The sequence below is a fragment of the Vombatus ursinus genome, unplaced genomic scaffold (genome assembly GCF_900497805.2).
Source record: "Vombatus ursinus unplaced genomic scaffold, bare-nosed wombat genome assembly UNPS02010769.1, whole genome shotgun sequence".
Lineage (NCBI taxonomy): Eukaryota > Metazoa > Chordata > Mammalia > Diprotodontia > Vombatidae > Vombatus > Vombatus ursinus.
Window position 1 is genome coordinate 4494846 of NW_020950547.1, and position 18814 is coordinate 4513659.

Here is an 18814-nt window from a genome sequence, read left to right on the forward strand (position 1 = left end):
TCTCTTCTCTCCTCTCCTCTCCTCTCTTCTCTCTTCTCCTCTCCTACCTGTCTGACTGCTCTTTCTCAGTCTCCTTGCCTGGACATAGATCACAACCCCTAATTGGGGGTGTTCTAGGTTCTGTCCTAGGCTCCCTTCTCTTCTCTCTATATTCTTAGTAGGTGATCTTGTCAACTCCCGTGAGTTTAATACTGACTCTCAGATCAATATATTCTGCTTTAGTCTTTCTCTTGAGCTTCAGTCCCATATCATCAATTACCTGTTGGACATTTCAAACTGGATATCCTGGAAATATCTCAAAACTGAGCATGTCGAAAGCAAAACTTGTTATCTTTCCCCTCAAACATCCCCTTCTTCCAAATTTCCCAGTTTTTGACAAATGTACCATAATAATAACAGGCAGAATTTATGCATTTTATGAATATCACCTCATTTTATCCTTATAACAACTCTGGGAGATAGCTGATATTATTATATCTATTTTAGAGGTGATAAAACTGAGGCACACAGAGGTTAAGAGGCTTGCCTGGTGTCAACCAACTGAGGCTCGATTTGAACTCAGGACTAGTACTCTATCCATTATACCACCTAGCTGGCTCATTCTTTCAGGCTCCCAGATATGTAACTTTGGCATTTTCCTCTCTTTCCCTCATCCTACATATCTAAATCAGCTGCCCAATCTTGCCATTTCGACCTCTACAACATCTTTTTCATCAGACCCCTCATCTTTACTTACTCAGCTATCCTTTTAGTTCAAGCCCTTATCATCTCTCACCTCAACTATTACCACAGCCTCTTAGTGGATCTCTCTGCCATAAGTCTCTCTCCACTTTAGTCTGTCCTTCACACTGTTATATAAGTGACTTTCCTTAAGCACAGATCTGACTATGTCCCTCTCCCACTCTGTAAATTGCATTTTAAATTGCAGCCCTTGTTATTTCCTCTAAAATAAAATATAAACTCCTTTCTTCAGGGCCTCTTAAGGGTCTTTACAACCCGGCCTAATCTTTCCAGACTCATTGGACGCTTCTCCCTGTCTCAATCTCTGTGATCCAGTCAAATGGCCTTTCTGTTCCCCACACATTCCTTTGTATTAGTTGTCCCATGCCTGGAATGCCCTCCCTTCTCACTTCCGCCTCCTAGATACCCTCTTTTTCTTTACAACACAGCTCAAGAGCTAACTTCTACATGAAGTCCTTCCCTCTCAAGCTGCCTTGTATTTTGCTATTTGTATTAATTCCTATTTATTCTGTATACATATATCTATGTCTATTTCTATCTTCTTGTATTCTGTTTTAGAATGTAAGTGGTTTGCTGGGAGGGATTGTTGCATTCATCAGATTTGTATTTCCAGGGGGCAGCTAGGTGGTGCAGTGGATAGAGCTCTGGCCTTGGAGTCAGGAGGACCTAAGTTCAAATGTGACCTCAGATACTTGACACTGACTAGCTGTGTGACCTTGGGCAAGTCACTTAACCCCTATTGCCTCCAATAAAAAAAAAAGCATATTTGTATCCCCTGCACTTAGCTTACGTCTGGCACAGAATAGACAATTAACAAATAGTTAACTGATTTTTATTAAGTACCAGTCTAGTGTATCTCTAGTCCTCTCCCTCCTTACTGCCTCTCTCCCCCATTTTGACAACTTCCTAAGGCTCCCTTAGGGGAACTTGGCCGCCCCTCCTCCACATCCTCATTGAGTTTCCTTGGTTGTAAGATCCTTGAGGGCAGGACTGTCTTTTGCCTCTTTTTGTATGCCCAGCACTTAGCACAGTGCTTGACACATAGTAGGAGCTTAACAAATGTTTCCTGATTCTTCTCTAGACACAGGCTCACATTGTGGAAAGATCACTAGATTTGGAATTAGAAGATCTGGATTTGAATATTGGCTCTGCCATGTACTACCTGTGGGGACAACTAGGTGGTGCTGCATATCAGATGCTGGGCCTTGAGTCAGGAAGACCTGAGCACAAATATAGCCTCAGATGGGTAATGGTTGTGTGACCCTGGACAAGTCACTTAACTCCTGTTTGCCTCCGTTTTATCAACTGTAAAATAGGGGTGATAATATCACCTACCTCTTAGATTTATTGTGATGATGTAATGAGATATCTGAAAAGCACTTAACCCAGTACCTGGCAAATAGTAGTCATTATATAAATGTTTATTCCGTACTTCCTGTGTCAATTTGGACACTTGTCTTTTTTTTTAATTTTTTTATTTTTTAGGCAACTGGGGTTAAGTGACTTGCCCAGGGTCACACAGCTAGTAAATGTCAAGTGTTTAGTCTGAGGCCAGATTTGAACTCAGTTCCTCCTGACCTCAGGGCTGGTGCTCTATCCACTGTGCCACCTAGCTGCCCCAGTTTTTTCTTCTATAAAATGAAGAGACTGGACTTGAAGGCTTCTAAGGCCCCTTTGGACTCTAAATTCTTTGATCCATTTCTCCTTTCCAGAGGACACTTTTGACGTTTGGGATAAGGATGGAAGTCACAAAGACAAGAGAGATTTATGGACTAGATAAAGGATCTTGAAGGGATGGAGAAATGAGAATAAAGTGACTCGAGGGCAGTTGCACATTTCACTCAACATTTACTCATTTCCCTTTCTCAATGCCCTGTGCCCAGGAAAGGTTCTGGCTCATGCCGACATCCCTGAATCGGGCAGTGTGCACTTTGATGAATCAGAGACTTGGACAGAGGGGACCAAAATGGGGGTGAATCTTCGCATCATTGCAGCCCATGAGCTTGGCCATGCGCTCGGGCTGGGCCATTCCCGATACCCACAGGCCCTCATGGCACCTGTTTATTCTGGCTTCCGGCCCCACTTCCAGCTTCACCCTGATGACGTGGCAGGGATTCAGGCTCTCTATGGTAAGTCTCTCTTCCCCTCCCCCAAACCATGTTTGCTTCCCCAAATCTCCTACTTCAGTGAATATACTCTTCCCTCAACCCACCAAAATAGGATTCTCTTTTATGCTGAGATATTTCTAGGAATGAAATACCCTGGCTCCCTCTTACCTAATCATCAGGATCCCCTTCCCTTTGGCTTTAACCTGACTCCACTGGGCTGCAGTCCTAGGCCCAGTGCCCTCAATTTCCCTCACTTGGAATAGAGAGTGCCCTGGTCACTTTACCTTTCTCCATCTTTCATCAAACTTTCCTTGTTGATGCTTCTCCTGGGAGCCAAAATGGATTTTTCATCCTTCCCCAGGTCCTCTAAGTAAGTGGTGGGGAGAGGACTCTGGGAAGCTTTTATTTCATTGTGTGGTACCCTAAATGCCTTCCTCCAAGGCCTGATGTGTCTTTAACTTGCAGGCAAGAGAATCCCTCCGAGTGGAGAGGAGGAAGAGGAGGTGGAGGAAGAAGGGAACGAAGTTTCCATTGTAACCCCAGGGCCCACGCCGCTGGCAGCTGTGCCTGACCCCTGCAGTGGAGAGCTGGATGCCATGATGCTAGGTAAGCTCCTCCCTTTGGGGGAGAAGCTCAGTAAAATTCCACAGACCATCTAATCCTAAGGATTGGAAAAGTGGGAATGACTCGGGGCTTCCAAGGAACGGAGAAGAACTCAATGCCTCTAGAATGAGCACATATGGAGGGCATGGGAGAGCGAGTGTCCTGACTTGTGATTTCATCTATGTAGGGGACTTCTGGTGTGAAAACTCCCTCCCTTTACTACTACAGATCTGCTCATTAGTTATCACATTGTCCCAGGGAGTAGCCTGGACATTGAGAAGTGAAAAGACTTGAAGAGTGTGTGCCCGAGGGAAGGCTTGTTCTTGCCAGGTTTCAGGTCTTCCTGGCTCCAAAACTGGCAGTCTTACCATTACCTACAAGCTACCTCTCACATTGGACAATGAATATACTTGTTTTGGAATAAACTTTGAACTTCTGATAGGACTTCCTCTGGGTGGGAAACATTAGAAAGTGTGTGTGTGTGTCTCCTGGACTTGGCTTTGCTTTTTCACTTTCAACTATCATCCTTTGTCCAGGCCCTCATGGAAAGACATACGCCTTCAAAGGAGACTATGTATGGACAGTGACTGGCTCCAGACTGGGGCCCCTTTTCCACGTGGCGACCTTATGGAAGGGGCTCCCAGGAAACCTGGATGCTGCTGTCTACTCCCCCCGCACAAAATGGATCCACTTCTTTAAAGGTGAGGAGGGAATAGAGTGTTTTAAAAAGAGGAACAAAGATAATTTGTTTTAAGAGGATAGAGATAAAGATTTGGAGCTTGGGTTTTTCTGGGCAGGGGGACCAGATCTGTGGTTTTCTTGGTGTGGGAACTCCCAGTATGGAAAACTTCCACTGTTGCAGATTAGCACCTCATCTGTAACTTATACCTACAGCCTTAAAGAGTTACCGGGGGTACTGAAAGGTTTAGTGTCTTATCATGATCATAATCCTAGTATGTGTCCGGGACAGGACTTGAACCCATGCTTTCCTGACTCAGCCTAATCCTCTAAGTCCCTGGAAAAATACAGGATAAAGGAGAAACTTTCAGAAGGAGGGGATATACACTGCAGATCTTACTTTTTCTCTCTCCCCTTTAGGTAACATGATCTGGCGCTATATGGGCTTCAAATTGGTCCCTGGCTTCCCTAAGCGGCTAAGTCATGTGGGTCCCAACTTGGATGCAGCTCTGTACTGGCCCCTCAACAAGAAAGTTTTCCTTTTCAAGGTACAAAGTCTTCAACTTTGTAAGAGTGTAAGGGAGGGATTGCTTTTCCTTTAGGGCAGTGCCTTGTGCCTTGCATATAAAGGGAATTGGCATTCCCTTTAGGAATGGTGATATCAGAGTGAAAGTCCTTTTCCAGTGGAAAGACGGCATCCTTAAAGAGGGAGCCACGTTTCTTAAAGGGAGGGGCTGATGCACTGGAAGGTGAAAGCTACATAGGAGCTGTAGGAAATCCTTAACACTTTTTTTTTTTCCTTTTATCCCCAGGGCTCTGGGTATTGGCAGTGGGATGAGTTGGCCGTGAATGACTTCCGCCGTTACCCAAAGCCAATAGGAAAGCTGTTCACTGGGGTTCCAGACAAGCCCTCCGCGGCCTTGAGCTGGCAGGATGGCAAAGTCTACTTCTTTAAGGGTAAAAAGTACTGGCGCCTGAACCAGCAGCTTCGAGTGGAGAGAGGCTTTCCCAAGGACACTGCACAGAACTGGATGCACTGTGTTCCCCCAACCATGGGTAGCACAGCCTCAGCCAGCAGCTCCAAAGAAGTGTCCACTTAGCCACAAAAAGGACCTTTCTCAGCTCCAGATAACTCCTCTTCACTTCCTCCCACCACCACTCTTGCTCATGAGTGGGAATCGACCCTACTCTTTAGATCCTGGGCACCCTAACCCTGAAGACTGCCCCACCCCACCAAAGACAATACTAACAGCTATGGGCAACATACTTCTGGTCCTGGGCTCATCTCTTCACTCTTGGCAGTGGCACTTTGCCCCCGGCCTACAGACTTGCCCTGACCTAGTGCACCTAGTCCTCCTAGATGGTTATCATTCCTTCTCCGTCTTGGCAGGGCTACCCTTTCTTTTGTATCAAACACTGACTACTCCCTGGCCATGAACACCTTCTCCCTTGTCTTGGACAGCATCATCAACTTCATGCCCTAAGGGGAGCTCTGTGAGTCTGGGACCATCTCTAATTTTAATTGTTGACTCTACTACAGGGTGTGTGCCCTTAGGACTGGAGGGAAAGGGAGCATTTGCCAACCAGGACAAAAAAAAAATGTTTATAGAACTTGGTGTCTTTAAGTTCTCTCTATAGTTCTTACTGTAGTCAATGCATAGCCTTGAAAAATTCAAATGGGGCATCTCTGAAAAATTTCAGTACACAGCAAAAAATGTCACCCTCTGAAACTGAAGTCAGGATGATTCAGTGACCAAACGATGAAACAGCTCTCCCTGGGACATGTGATTTCTCTTTCACGACAGCACCTTGTGATTCTCTTATGCACTGATCATATATTAATTTATAAAAGTTATTGTTGTAAATGTCTTATTCTTCCTACTAGATTGTAAGCCCCTGGAGGGCAAGGACTAGGTCTTATTTAAGTTTTTATCTACTCAAGCACCTAGCAGTGTGCTTTTCAAAGACGGTTAGTATGAATTAATGAAAGAAGGAAATGAGATCAAGCATTTATTAAACACTAGGCACTGGGCTAAGGAAGAAAGGAATGTAAGAATTCGCTGTCGATGTGAGTGAGGTGACTCCTGAAACTAGATGCCAATCTTAAATGTAAGGAAGCTAGGATCTAATCCATTGGGTCCCAGAAGACCCAAGATAAAGCTGGATAACAGAATGGTCTGTAGAAGGACTAAGCTTGTTAGTGTCTCTGATTCTAATGATTGGTTCCAGATATTAGGAAAGAAATATGGAAAAGTATGATAGAGGATGGCAGTTTATCAGACTAGCCTAGCTTGATAAAAATGTCCTTTAGTAGAGTATAGATTCTTTGCACTGTTTCTATGTTCACCAAGCAACCTTTTGATCTCAATAATCTGGTTTTCAGGTGAGAATTCCTGTGATTATCACTGGGAATCTAATTGGATAGATTTCCTTTTGCCAATGAATAAATTGGCATCCATGTTAATAATTGGGGTCACTTGTGATTTCTATTCAAATGAACTAATCCCTCAGAGCTCATCACTTTTGGGTGATATTGTTTTAACCATAATATTATTACTAAATTTTTTTTAAATATTGAGCATATGTTTTCAAATTTTGTTTTAAGGAGTTTTTTTTTTATAAGGATTTTATAGATGTTAGGTGGGGAGGGGAATTATTTAAAAAATGAAAAGTGGAAACATTCATTAAGCAAAAATCTGAAAACTTATCTCAGCGAAAATGATAGGTCTGCTAAAATGGAATTCATGAGTCTGCAGAACTGAGGATCAGAACACAGGATCCTAACTTTCCTACAAGGCTTCAGAGGCATTTTGGTGTAGTGGAGGACTAGCCTTGGCTCAGAATCCTGCCTGGTCTTACCTCAGACACATACTAACAGTGTGAACCCGGGCATTTCACTTGGCCCCAGGTAACTCTGACTCTCAATAGGTGTGCTACTTATCTGCATTAGTGGGAGGAATTCCCTACACAAAGAAAATCTCAGGTCTCTCGGTAGCAATTGTTTTTTCTTTAGGGCAGTGCCTTGCTCATGACTGACATTTAGTAAGCCTTCATTGAATTGGATTGGAGATGATTTCGTCAAAGGGAAAAAGAGGAAATAGGGAAAGTCTGGAGCACCTGGTTTAATCTTCAATGCCATTTTATTTACAACTCATCGATATCTCCCCTCCCTCTGCCGTGGCATCCATTTTATCCCTTTCCTCCAATGCGGGGAGTTTATGGACACTGGCATAGGGCTGGGGACATTAGGCCAGGGTTAGTGGCTGGAGTGGAGGCACAGTTAGAATGTTAGTGTCCTATGGGGCTGAGAGGCAGAGAAGGTGCTGGCATCTGTCCATCTCCCATTTTGCCACTCTTATACCCCCTGCAGCTCTCCCCAGAGCTGCCCTCTTCTTTTCACCACAAGAAGCCAGTAAGGGGCAGGGTCTGAGTAGACTCTGCCCCAGCATACACCACGAGCCTGAGAGGAGGGAAAGTGGAAAGCACCAGGGAGGACAGAGCCCCCAAATGAGGTAGGAATGGGGCTCAGGCACTGGAGGTGTGTGGGAGAAAAGAATACTGAGTGTCCTAATGCACTCCCCTTCATTAACCTGAGACTTGAGGAGTCAGGGGGACCCAAAAGAGATCCTTCCCCTTCTTTCCAGAAAGGAGTTACATCTGTCTTTAGAAATTCCCTGCTTTTTTGTAGCATCTTCAAAAACCCCATTTTCCCACTTTGTGGCACAGGATTTGGGTGGTACAAAAGGAGGTCATGTTGTAGAAGGGAGAAGTGTCCTTCCAGGCTTGGGGTCATGGTAGATTGGGCAGCAGTGCTGAGTGTTAGGGGTGACAGAGAATCCAGGAATATGAGGCTATCTCTGTAGTTTGAGCAGAGGTGAAAATTCAGTTCTTCCACCCCCTTCCTCCTTCAATCTCCCTTCAGCTGTCCCCAGCTCCACCCTGGCACATTCTCCTTCAGGGCTGGGCTAGACCACATTTCATGCCCTGTCCCTCCATGGCCAGTCTAACAGCTGGGGAGGAGAAGAGGGAATGTGCATTTTTGTGTATAGTTATCAGTGGAAAATTCTACCTCTTCTGCCCAAGCATTGCCCACCTGGTGCTCTGACCCTTCTCTCTAAGGCATGTATGTGTGTGTGTATGTGTGTGTGTGTGTGTGTGCGCGCGCACGTGTGTGTGTGAGTGTGTGCAGAGGCTCAGGTTTGGTTGGATCGAGGGGGTGTGGTGAGGGGCGCGGTGGAACCACAGTCAGAGTCTAGGTCCAGGATGGCATGATGGGGAGTACCCATAGTGCTTGGCCCCAGCTGTCGATCCCGGAGGCTCTGGAGATAACTCTGTAGGGTAGATAAGACCAGGAAGAAGAGGAGGGGAGGGGAGAGAAGGGCCAAGGTCAGAGGCCCTGGCTCTCCCTATTTCTCCTCCCACCCTCCCTGCTCACTTACCGGTGCCAGGCTGTCAGCTGGGCTCCGGGCTCTGTGTGGGACCTGGCGATGGTAGCTGCCTTCGCTGGCCGTTGCCTCAGAATTCTGCTGCCACTTGGCCTCCTGCTGGCGGATCCTGAGAAGCTGGAGGCCCTTCAGTCGATGGCTCAAAACCCCTTTGGAGGAAGTGGGGACTAAGTTGGGACCTTCTCAAAGTCCACTCCAAACCCAAGCCCCAGCACTGCAGGGAGATTCCCGCTCCACTTCGATACCCATTTAACCTACATGCTTCAGTTAACCCCAGGATAAAACTCCCCAACCTGGAGATTATGTTCTCTCTTCTCTGTAATCTTTCTTTACAAAATCTTTTCACATAGGATAATCCCCTAATAGTGACACACCTCCATATAGCTCTCTCTTGAAGCCCTAAGGCTTAGGACCTCTATCCTTACAAATTCAACACTCCTACTCTCACTGCCAAGCATCAGTAATGCCCTCCATTTTGTTCCCTGATGATTCTTTCCAGCTGCCTCCACTAGGTCGGATAGTCCCATGCACCTTTCCCAAGTATATGGATTTCTTTCCTCCTCTCCCCCACCCCCCAACCCAGGCATTTAAGATTAGGAATGATGTAGGGGATGAGAATGGGGAGAAATATGGGGTGTTAGTATCAAGATTTTAACTTACCATCATCATGGCCTCTGTGTCCCTTGGCTGTGAGTCTCCACTGAGCAAGGGCCCCAAGTGCCCCCAGGGCAGGCCAGGCACCCAGCAGGGCCCAGCTGTACCAGCAGAGTGGAGGTAGGGCAGGCAATGCCTGAAGTCGCTGACCCAGACGCCCGCCCAGTGCCAGCCCCTCCAGGAAGTAGTCTGCACAGCCCACCAGTACGGCTGCACCCAGAAAGGCTGTGCCTAACATAGTGAAAGGTCGAGGCCAGCGTAGGGTAAGTAGGGCACCTAGAAGTGCCAGTCCCACCAGGCCCCCTGTTGGTACCCAGGCTGAGGGTGGCTGGTAGATGGGTTCAGTGCCTAGTAGGGCACCTGCCCCCAGGGTCAGACCAAGCAGAAGGCCAGTCAGGAAGAGCCCCACGCTTCGCACCAGCATTGTGACCAGTCCACAGAGGAGGCCAATGCCCAGCGCGATGCCTGCGCTCACCTCCAGGCTCAGTTGTGTCTCCAAAACCCGTTCCTTGTGGCATAGCAAGAAGATGACCAGGGCTCCTGAAAGCAGCCCAGACAGGAACATCACCGCCTTGAAGCATCGGTAGCCTGTGATGGGGGTGGAGAGGTGGGTACCAGGTATCAGGGGAATACCCCAAGGTGTTGGGCACTAAGAGGCTGAGAGGGATTACAGCAGGAAGGAATAGGAGGCATTCCAGGGACGGATGCTGCAAGGAGACATGGAAAATTTGGAGGCATGGGGAGAAATAAGCAGAAGAAAAGGTTTAGAGGAAAGGCTCAGGCACTGGAGAGAGGAGTATTGGGTAGAAGGGGCAAATAATGGGATGGGAACCTTGTTGAGGAGAGTGGGTATTAAAGGGGAAGAAGTGGGGAGGGAGTAGAATGGTCTGGGAAGAGGGCACCCTCTCCTAGAAGATAGTAAGGGAATTTAGTTTAGTGGGGAACATTGATAAGGGAAAACAAGATGCAGTGGATAGAAAAAGTAGACAATAGTCAGGAGGACAAGAAATACTGGGATAGGCAGAAGAAAGCTGTCTGGGAAACAGAAAAATAGGTGTGGGGCATTACTATGGATAAGAGAAGATATTGTGAGTTATGATTAGTATATTAGTATAGTATATTAGTATGGTTCTGAAAGAGAAAGATAGTAATGCCGAGAGGCCAAGAGACTGTGGCAGCTGCCCACCCAGGATCCCAGGCCTTGGCCTTGCCCCTGCCTTCCTCACCGAAGCAGCAGTAGATGACTCCAAAGAAACAGCAGAGGGCACAGGCCAGTGCGGGGACCAGCTCAGGGTTGTCCCTTGGCTCCAAGACGCACTGTGGTTCTGGAGGCTCTGGCAGTTGTTGATTGAAGAGCCTGGGGTCAGAAGTCACAGTCAAGGGAAGTGGTGCGTGATCCATGGCCAACGTGACCACAGTGAGAACTGGACCAACTCTTCTGTTTATCTGCAAAAGTTTGAGAGGGATTGGGCAAAGTTTGAGGAGGAGGAGCAAGACCTGCTCTGAGACCCAGGAGTCCTGTGAGAACCCCCTGGGTGGACATCAGAAGTCATACAGGTGACCTTCTTGGCAAATCAGAGGGGTTGTCTTGATATTCTCACTTGCCAACCCAGTGCTTTGGAATGGGGGTGCCCACCTCTGCTGGGAATGTTCTAATAGAGCAAAAAATATCATGAGTAGGCAGTGTGGTATAAATTAGCATTAGATTTGGAGTGTGAGGTTTGGGACTTGAATTCTTTTGCAACAGTGAAACAAAATCCTGTGGTAACTTTGATCAAATCACTTAACTTCTGCAGAACTCAGTAAACTCGTCTGTAAATTGATAGGGGTGGCCTGGATCCTAATAGGCAAGTTCTGGAAAATCTGGGAGGGACTGATGGATGATGGGGGTAGAATCAGAACCTAGGTCTTTCTTGGGGGGTGGGGTGGAGGTAGGAATACAAAGGCCAGGAATGCTGGTTGTGGGGAAGGAATTAAAAGCTTTGATTAGGGTTTGGGGTTCCAAGAGCAGGTTCTGGAAGAATGATCTAATCTCTGCTGGGACTCAGAGCTTCCAACCCTGCACAGTGTAGAAAGGTTGGAGGTTAATGGGTGGAGGTGGAATAAAGAAAAATGATCCATGGTGGGGGTGGGGTCTAGGCATCTTTATAGCCACTGAAAAAAGAGAAAAAAATTGATAAAAGAAAAAAAAGTGATAAAAGAGAAAAAAAGAGAGGGACCCAGGCAGGCACCCAGAGAAACAGGGGCATAGAAAGTCAGACTAAGCAGAGATTACAGACCTCATAGCTTTTTGGAACCTTGCCTAGGGTCAGATCCCTGGGACTGAGTTGTCGGTGAGAACAGCGCCGTTGGTCTAAATTCCCTCAACTTCCTTGTTCCTGTCTGAGTGGGCACCCTGCCCCCTGGCACCCCATGTCTTAGCACAAATCCCCTTCGACCAAACTCAGTATGGCATTCCCTCTCTCCGCTTTGCCAGTACATCGTACAGGTTGGTAGAGCCAATGAGTGCTTTGAATACGGACATAGTTCAAGTTGGATTTGCATTTGCGGGGCGCTGGGTCTGGGAAAAGTGTATTCCTTCCTTGCATTTGGTTATCAAAGTATTCAGCTGTCTGCAAAAATCGGAGCCTCCAGCGCCTGCCTCCCCACCCCATCCCCCTTCTGATGTCTGGGTCTTCCACCCTAGGACAGGATGGAGAGGGGGGCAGAAACTACTCACCACCCTGCTTGGAGCCCGGGGGCACTCTCCTAGACTCCCAGTGGCATCTCGGCCCGGAGTTGGACACCCTGGGTTGCGGGCGGTGGGGGAAGTCGTTTCTTTGGTAGCTCTCAAAACTCTTGCGAACAGCGCAACCCAAGCCCAGGCAACTCAATGCAACCAGCTGGGGGGGGGGGGCGGGAGAGATGGAGGAAGGAAACTGGGAGCTGGGGGTGGGGGATGGAGTGAGTGTAAGGGGGGGGTGACATCAGGGGGCGGGCCTAGCCAACCCCAAGGTGGGGGGGGGACGAGAAACAAGGACCTCACTCCTTTAGCTGGAGTCCTAAGACCCGAAACCTTGTCTAGGAGGTGTTCAGAGAGAAAGGTACCACGACCCTCTTGGGCAAGGGACTCCAAATACTTAGAGGGCTACTCCTCTGCTTCCAGACTCCCCTGAAATCTCCACTGGTGTCCCAGCGCCCCCCAACTCCCGTTTGGTTTCTTCCACTTCCTAGAGAATCGGAGTATTGTCTCCCGGAGAAAAGGGGTCTGCACCTTGGACCCCAGGCAGTAGTCAAGGGGTTCGGGGCGCCGACGGGGAGAGAGGCGGAGACTGGGGTACCTGGAAGTCCTTGGGAGAAAGATTCAGACTAGGGAGAGAAATCTTGGAAGGGGGAGAAGGGCGGGAGGTCTTCCTTTCTATGGGGCTTGAGAGGGATTTCAGCCTCCCGACCAGACTTGCACGTTATGCAAACCAGATGCAAAGCTGGGGTCCCTGGGCTCCAGGCTCGAGCGCTGTCCTCCGGATTGGGAACGTGCCTTACCCCGGCGCTCTGCCTTCCGACCTCTGCCTCCTCCTCGGTGGCGGGGCCAGAAAGCCGAGCCAGGAGAGGGGCGGGAAGGACAGTGGGAGCCAGAGCCGGAGTGGGAGCCAGAGCCACGCTGGGTGGCCCAGCTCGGCTCGCCAGCTTCCCCCCAGCCGCGTCACACTGGCCCCGCCTGATTTGGGCGCTGGGGAGGCTCGAGGGCTACGGGGGAGGGAAGAGCAGAATTAGTGACTGGAGGGCGGCCGAGGGTGGGCCAGGGGGTGGTCTCCTCTCCGCCCAATTTCCTTGGGACACAAAGAAGCCTCTGTTCTCCTTGGCAGCCGTCTCGGGGCGGGGAAGGGGAGAAAGTGAGCGGGGCTGGGAATTCCCTTCATCTGGTCCCGAGGGGAAACTGAGGCACGGGGGGGGCGGGGCTCTTGCCGTGCCTCCCAGTCTCTTTGCAGATTCGGAGATCGCTGCTCCGCGTTCCACGGGGGTTGCCTGTAGCACCCGCCCCCTCCGCACCCCTTTCCAGGGCCCTACGGCGCTCTAAGTGCCAGATTGCAGCCCCTGGGGACGCGGGCCCTTTAAGGGGTGGGGCTTCTTGCCATCGCGGACCGCCTTCCGCTGGATCGGACCCGCGCGTGCCCCGGGTCAACCGCTGTTGCTCCTCCCTTCCCCGCCGACCCCGGAAGTGGAAGTCTGTGGAGGTCGGCAGCAGTGGGGACGGAAGGCGGAAGCGGAGCGTGAGCGGGAGGCCGAGCCGGGGGAGCGGCTCTCGTAGCTCCCCCGGGCTCCGGACCTCGCAGGAAGGAGAGCGTTGCTGCCGCTGCCTGGTTTGTGTCTCTCTTCGCCTTCCTAGCCCTTTTCGCCCCCATGCCAGGGCCAAACTGGGCTTCGGGGGCGCCCTCCCCCCGGCCCCGCCCCGTCCCTCCCCTCTCTTCCCGCGGCTCCCCTGTTCCCCCGCCCTCACCCGTTAGAGGCTCTTCCTCTCCGCGGGCTCCTCTCCTTCCCGGCGTATTTTGGGCTCTGCTCGTCTGGTTCGCTGGAGGGCCCCATGATGTGGGACGGAGGAGGTGGTCGCGGTTCCTCCTCCCTGACAAGTGGGTCTGACCCAGGAGTAGGGAGAAGCTTCCTAATTTGACGCCTCCCTTTTGTTGCAGGCACCTGAAGTCATCAATGATGGCTGTGACCTAAATTCCTTCAGGAAGCCCCGGGGTCATGGCCCAGCAGCACCCCGGGGAAAGGAAGTTGTACAGGGCACCCCACAGTGGCTCTTCAGTTTGGACTTCAGGGCCCACTGTGGGCCCCGACAATCTTTCATTCTCAGGATTTGGGGATTCGGTGGAGGCTGCACCCAATGGTACCTATTGCCTTACAAGACATCCTTGTTCCACAAATACACCACCCCAGACCCCCACCCACCAATCAGATCCAAACCGAGGTGCTCCAAGGGACCCAGGACCCCCTGGAGAGGGAGAAGATCTTGATCAGACTGAAGCATCTTCAGATGAGGAAACAGGAGTGGACAAGGAGCTTTCACGGGACAATGGGCCAGGGGACCTGGAGGACAGACACTCTTCCATCCCAATTGTGCCATCAGTCTGTAATTGTCAAGGAGCTCCCAGTGTTTTTGAGGGGCCTTTTTCTGAGGGAGGAGATAGCTCATTTAGTAACTTTTGCACCTGCTGTACCTCCTCAGCCCTGGGAGAAGATGAAGATGATGAAGAAGGGCCCGCCAGGGCTCCTACTGACCCTTCTCCTATGCCCAGTGGAAAGAAGCCTCCACCCAGGAGGCAGCGGCATCGCCTGCCAACCAAAGAGGAGTCTAGGGAGGGTGGTCGAAAGGACCCCCGGCCCTTTGGTCGACACCGACCTGGCCGGAAACGGAGCCAGGCAGACCGTCGTCGGTATTTGGTGGTATGGGGGTCAGAGGAACTGTATCGACTTGGACAGAAGGGGTTCTGGTGGCTGATTGAGTTGTTGGTGTTAGTAGGGGAGTATGTGGAAACTGGTGGGCACCTTATCTATTCTTGTGGACAGCTGAAAGGCAGTGATCTGGAACTGTTTCGAGTATGGGTGGGAAGCTGGGTTGGGCAGTTGGGGAACTGGGCTCAGATGGGGTTTCTGTGGCTGGGCCGGGGACTTTGCTCTGGGGCAGGGCTTTTTTCCCACCTGCTGCGACTCCTGTGTGCTGTGTTACTCTTGGTTCTGGCCTTGCTGTTGGGCTGTCTTCAGCTGACCTGGAGAGTCTTGATATACATGGGAAACCGATTGGGCTGGCGGGCTCAGGCCACCTGGCTCTTCTCCAGGCTGGATTCACCTGCTGTGCACCGATGTTGGACTCATCTCAAAGAGAGCAGGACATGGCAACAGTTGGTGGGGCTGGTGCAAAGGGGTTGGCTGGAGGTGCCCTGGGTCAAGCAGAGGACTAACAGGCAAGGAGATGGGCCAGCATGTAGTGGGCGATACTACCAACCTGGAGAGGAGGTGTCTCGCCTCTTGGCTATGGCTGGGATCCCAGAAGATGAACTAAACCCCTTTCAGGTGCTAGGGGTGGAAGCCACGGCATCGGATATGGAACTGAAGAAGGCATATAGGCAGCTGGCAGTGATGGTAACTCCTTTGTTCCCTGCCCCATATTAGCTGTTTTCTTCTGGGAAGAGGGGTGTGTGTGGGTGTGGGTGTGGGTGTGGGTGGGTGTGTGGGTGTGTGTGTGTGTGTGTGTGTGTGTGTGTGTAGCTTAACTCTTTATTATCCCCTAATCTGTGGTTTGATCTCTTTTCTTATTTTACTAGTATTTAAGGAATCATTCAGCCACATTGCCAATAACCTGAGTGGTCAAGTGTGGGAGACTGCAACACTTTTGGGAGTCTACTCTAGTTTGCATTTTCAGTGGGATGTGAAAATAATTTGGAAAGGAGAATAATTGTAATGGTGGGAAAATGGTGAGAAAAGGGGAGAGAGGTACAAAAAGGATTGAGCTTAAAGAAGAGGAGATGGAGGAATAGGAAAATAGGAATTTTCTAAAGAGGTATCAAATGGAGGAAGAGGGTTAGTGGTTTTCTTTTTCCAATGGGACAGAATGAAAAACTAGTCAAAGACAATTTAGGAAGCATTTTACCTAGCCATGAGAACTCTCCACACATTTTCAGTTATGAGAGAGGATTAGGTGGATGAACTAGAGTTGTAACATTTTTGGGAAATGTTTTAGTATGTGGGGTTTTTTTTTCCCATCTTTTGGTATGGGTTCATTTTGGCTTTGAGACAGGAATTTGACATTGCACTCTTTGTCTTTATAGGTTCATCCTGACAAGAACCACCACCCCAGGGCTGAGGAGGCCTTCAAGGTGTTGCGGGCTGCCTGGGATATTGTCAGTAACCCCGAGAGACGGAAGGAATATGAGATGTGAGAAATAGAAAAAAAAATGCTATGTGAGGGTGGAATGTGTTGGAGACAGACAGGGCCCTTGTGCCTGGGGGGAGTAGAATGTTGCTCAGCTTCTGTTGCTGGCGGAGAGCTGTGGTAGATGTAGGGCAGGAAGGGATCCCAGAGGCCTTCTAGTGTAACCCCCCTATTTTAGAGATGAGGAAAACTGAAGTCAAAAGATGTTAAATGACTCACCTAAGGCTTTACTTATTTTTTCCTTAGTGCTCTGTGGCTAACATCATCTCTCTTTTACCCCAGGAAACGGATGGCAGAGAGTGAGCTGAGCAGGTCAGTGAATGAATTTCTGTCCAAGCTGCAGGATGAACTCAAGGAGGCCATGAATACTATGATGTGCAGCCGGTGTCAAGGGAAGCACAGGTGAAAAACATGGTGGGGAGGGAGGGGAATGTCAGAGACAGAAGGGCATTGTAGCTTACAGATAGGACAGTTGAGGCTTCTTTTCGTTTCCCTTTAAAGTTTTTTTTGGCTTTTTGTAAGGGTCTGGAGTTGGTGGTTGTGAACCAAAGAATAAAAAGGCCTTGGGATTGGGATGTGGTTCAACACATAGTTGAAGCAAAGGGAGAATAATAATTTAATTATTAAGTAGAAAGGGCAGGGTCCTCCTGGACATGTCTAATAAGTGGAGCCCATCAGCACAAGTTGTTTGTTGAAGTCAAGATAATGCCTTGGCTGTACTTAAGACTAATGTGGGGTTTTCATGTTGGGGGACAGGAGGTTTGAAATGGATCGAGAGTCTCAGTGTGCTCGATACTGTGCTGAGTGCAACAAGATGCATCCTGCTGAGGAAGGTGACTTCTGGGCAGAGTCAAGCATGTTGGGCCTCAAGATCACTTATTTTGCCCTGATGGATGGAAAAGTATATGACATCACAGGTATACTCCAATCCTACCTCAGAGTAGGTTAGAATGTGGGTAACAAAAGGGCCAGAATGTTTAGTTGTCTGCAGTGCTAGATAACATGGAAATCTTGGGAGGGCAGCTAGGGGGTACAGTGGCTAGAGTGTCAGGCCTGGATTTAGGAAGACTCATCTTTTCAAGTTCAGATCCAGCCTTGGACACTAGCTGTGTGACCCTGGGCAGGTCCCTTAACCCTATAAAATGAGCTAGAGAAGGAAATGGCAAACCACTCCAGTATCTCTGCCAAGAAAACTCCAAATGGGGTCAAGAAGAGTTGGACACACGTGAAAACAACTGAACCAGTCTTGGGAAGATCCTGGACGTATGCTTACATAGAATGGAGTTAGGATATTGACTTGCGTTGTTTTGAGTTCTGTTGTTTGATCTAACTCCCCCTCTTGTTTACAGAATGGGCTGGGTGCCAGCGTGTGGGGATTTCCCCGGATACCCACAGAGTCCCCTATCACATCTCATTTGGGTCCAGGGTTCCTGGTCCTGGTGGGCGGCAGAGGTAGGTGGTGTTTTTTCCTGCCTGTTGTTTTAGAGAATTGACTATGCAGAGTGGTTTAGCAGTGTATCCTGGCCACTGACAATACTTTTTCTTAATAAGTAAAACATCCATGTATCTTTAGGAGTGTTCATCTCTTCATCACAGTATTTTTTTTCCTGTAGAGCCACTCCAGATGCCCCTCCTGCTTCAGTTGCTGACCTTCAGGATTTCTTCAGCCGGATCTTTCAGGTTCCCCCAGGCCAGATGCCCAATGGAAATTTCTTTGCAGCTTCGCAACCTGGCCCTGGGGGCACCCCACCCTCCAGACCAGACAGTTCCACAGCAGCCAAAGGTTCAGAAGCCAAACCGAAGCGTCGGAAAAAAGTGAGGAGGCCCTTCCAGCGCTGATAGCCCTGTCTCTTCCTTTTCTCCACTCTCTGCAGCTCGGTGTCAGGGAGTCATAAGGGCTGTGTACAGCAGAGGATGGAATTTGTTTTGTTTTTTTAAAAATTTTCAATACTTAAAAAGTTTCAAGCATTAACTGTTCACTCAGTGACTTGTGGGAAGCCACTGAATCCCCACTCTGGGAACTAAGAACTGAACCTTGTTTGATGACAATACCAAAGAAATAGTGGGGTGGTTGGCAGGAAGGGCCCTGTGCCTAGACTATGGCTAGGATTGGGATTGATGAGTATTTTGTGGGGGGGACGCAGCTCTCTCTAGGGTTTGGGGGAGCTTTTATATCTTCCCTCCTTCTGAAGGCCAGGGTGATACTTATTCTGTTGTTAACTAGGGCCTTTGTTTCTGGGCCCTCTCCTCTATCATTCATGTTAGGAGACAAAGCAGAGGAGGCAAGTGGCTCTTACATTCAGGGGTGGGTAAAAGCCCAGGACCATTCAGGGAATGGTAATGCTGCCTCTTTCTATTCTGTGGTTCCTACCTAACCTCAGGGTTGTTTCTGCAAGGATGGCTGATTTGACAATTTTTTTTTTTTTTTAAAGTAGACTTATGTCCCCATGCCCTAGGTGGGTAGGAGGCAGAAAAAGCAAGTTTGGTGGTGGTGGGGTTGACCCCAGCTATCCCTATTTAATCAAAGGGTTTTTTAAGTTTGTTCATATTTGTATGTACATACCTATTTAAAGCCAGGGGATTTACCTTTCTATAAATATAACTGGCAAGCTACGCCTACCTGTTTTGTGTGCCCACTTGCCCTGACCCTATTCTCTATGTGATTACTAATCTCT

General features: G+C 49.1%; 4 protein-coding genes across 5 annotated transcripts in view; 3 read left to right on the plus strand and 1 right to left on the minus strand.

Moving 5' to 3' along the window:
- Window positions 1-6647, plus strand: part of MMP19 (matrix metallopeptidase 19) — a 10278-nt gene extending 3631 nt beyond the window's left edge. Inside the window, exons 5-9 of the mRNA XM_027855134.1 lie at window positions 2625-2870; window positions 3315-3455; window positions 3989-4153; window positions 4551-4678; window positions 4943-6647. Of these exons, the coding sequence (XP_027710935.1) occupies window positions 2625-2870; window positions 3315-3455; window positions 3989-4153; window positions 4551-4678; window positions 4943-5230 (968 nt within the window). The 3' untranslated portion in view covers window positions 5231-6647. The remainder of the gene's footprint in view (window positions 1-2624; window positions 2871-3314; window positions 3456-3988; window positions 4154-4550; window positions 4679-4942) is intronic.
- Window positions 6648-7251: 604 nt separating this feature from the next.
- Window positions 7252-12111, minus strand: LOC114037947 (transmembrane protein 198-like). 2 transcript variants are annotated; one of them, XM_027854975.1, is made up of 5 exons: window positions 11949-12111; window positions 10456-10586; window positions 9236-9817; window positions 8570-8724; window positions 7252-8461 (listed from the first exon to the last, which is right to left on the minus strand). In XM_027854975.1, exons 3-5 carry the CDS (start codon window positions 9792-9794, stop codon window positions 8324-8326), a joined length of 852 nt encoding a protein of 283 aa, XP_027710776.1. In that variant the 5' UTR covers window positions 9795-9817; window positions 10456-10586; window positions 11949-12111; the 3' UTR covers window positions 7252-8323. The 2 variants fall into 2 exon arrangements, with proteins under 2 accessions (XP_027710776.1, XP_027710775.1); XM_027854974.1 differs by having other exon boundaries at window positions 10456-10675; window positions 11949-12110.
- LOC114037967 lies at window positions 10629-13713 on the plus strand. Its single transcript, XM_027854994.1, has 4 exons — window positions 10629-10646; window positions 11617-11717; window positions 11916-12312; window positions 13198-13713. The coding sequence occupies exons 1-4, from the start codon at window positions 10629-10631 to the stop codon at window positions 13711-13713; spliced, it is 1032 nt and encodes a 343-aa protein (XP_027710795.1).
- DNAJC14 (DnaJ heat shock protein family (Hsp40) member C14) lies at window positions 13480-18758 on the plus strand. The gene is made up of 7 exons (XM_027854970.1): window positions 13480-13569; window positions 13897-15349; window positions 16036-16142; window positions 16422-16541; window positions 16896-17056; window positions 17489-17591; window positions 17753-18758. Exons 2-7 carry the CDS (start codon window positions 13955-13957, stop codon window positions 17976-17978), a joined length of 2112 nt encoding a protein of 703 aa, XP_027710771.1. The 5' UTR covers window positions 13480-13569; window positions 13897-13954; the 3' UTR covers window positions 17979-18758.
- The last annotated feature ends 56 nt before the right edge of the window (window positions 18759-18814 follow it).

Excerpts from the sequence above, each read along its gene's own strand:
- DNAJC14 (XM_027854970.1), top strand. The coding sequence starts at position 13,955 with ATGGCCCAGCAGCACCCCGGGGAAAGGAAGTTGTACAGGGCACCCCAC. Across the intron at positions 15,350-16,035 it reads ATAGGCAGCTGGCAGTGATG|GTTCATCCTGACAAGAACCA; the intron begins GTAACTCCTTTG and ends TTGTCTTTATAG. Across the intron at positions 17,592-17,752 it reads GGTCCTGGTGGGCGGCAGAG|AGCCACTCCAGATGCCCCTC; the intron begins GTAGGTGGTGTT and ends TTTTTCCTGTAG.
- LOC114037947 (XM_027854974.1), bottom strand. The coding sequence starts at position 10,630 with ATGGATCACGCACCACTTCCCTTGACTGTGACTTCTGACCCCAGGCTC. Across the intron at positions 8,725-9,235 it reads ACACAGAGGCCATGATGATG|GGGTTTTGAGCCATCGACTG; the intron begins GTAAGTTAAAAT and ends CTTCCTCCAAAG. Across the intron at positions 8,462-8,569 it reads CAGCTGACAGCCTGGCACCG|AGTTATCTCCAGAGCCTCCG; the intron begins GTAAGTGAGCAG and ends TCTACCCTACAG.
- LOC114037967 (XM_027854994.1), top strand. Across the intron at positions 11,718-11,915 it reads TTTGCCAGTACATCGTACAG|GACAGGATGGAGAGGGGGGC; the intron begins GTTGGTAGAGCC and ends CTTCCACCCTAG. Across the intron at positions 12,313-13,197 it reads GGAGGTGTTCAGAGAGAAAG|ATTCGGAGATCGCTGCTCCG; the intron begins GTACCACGACCC and ends GTCTCTTTGCAG.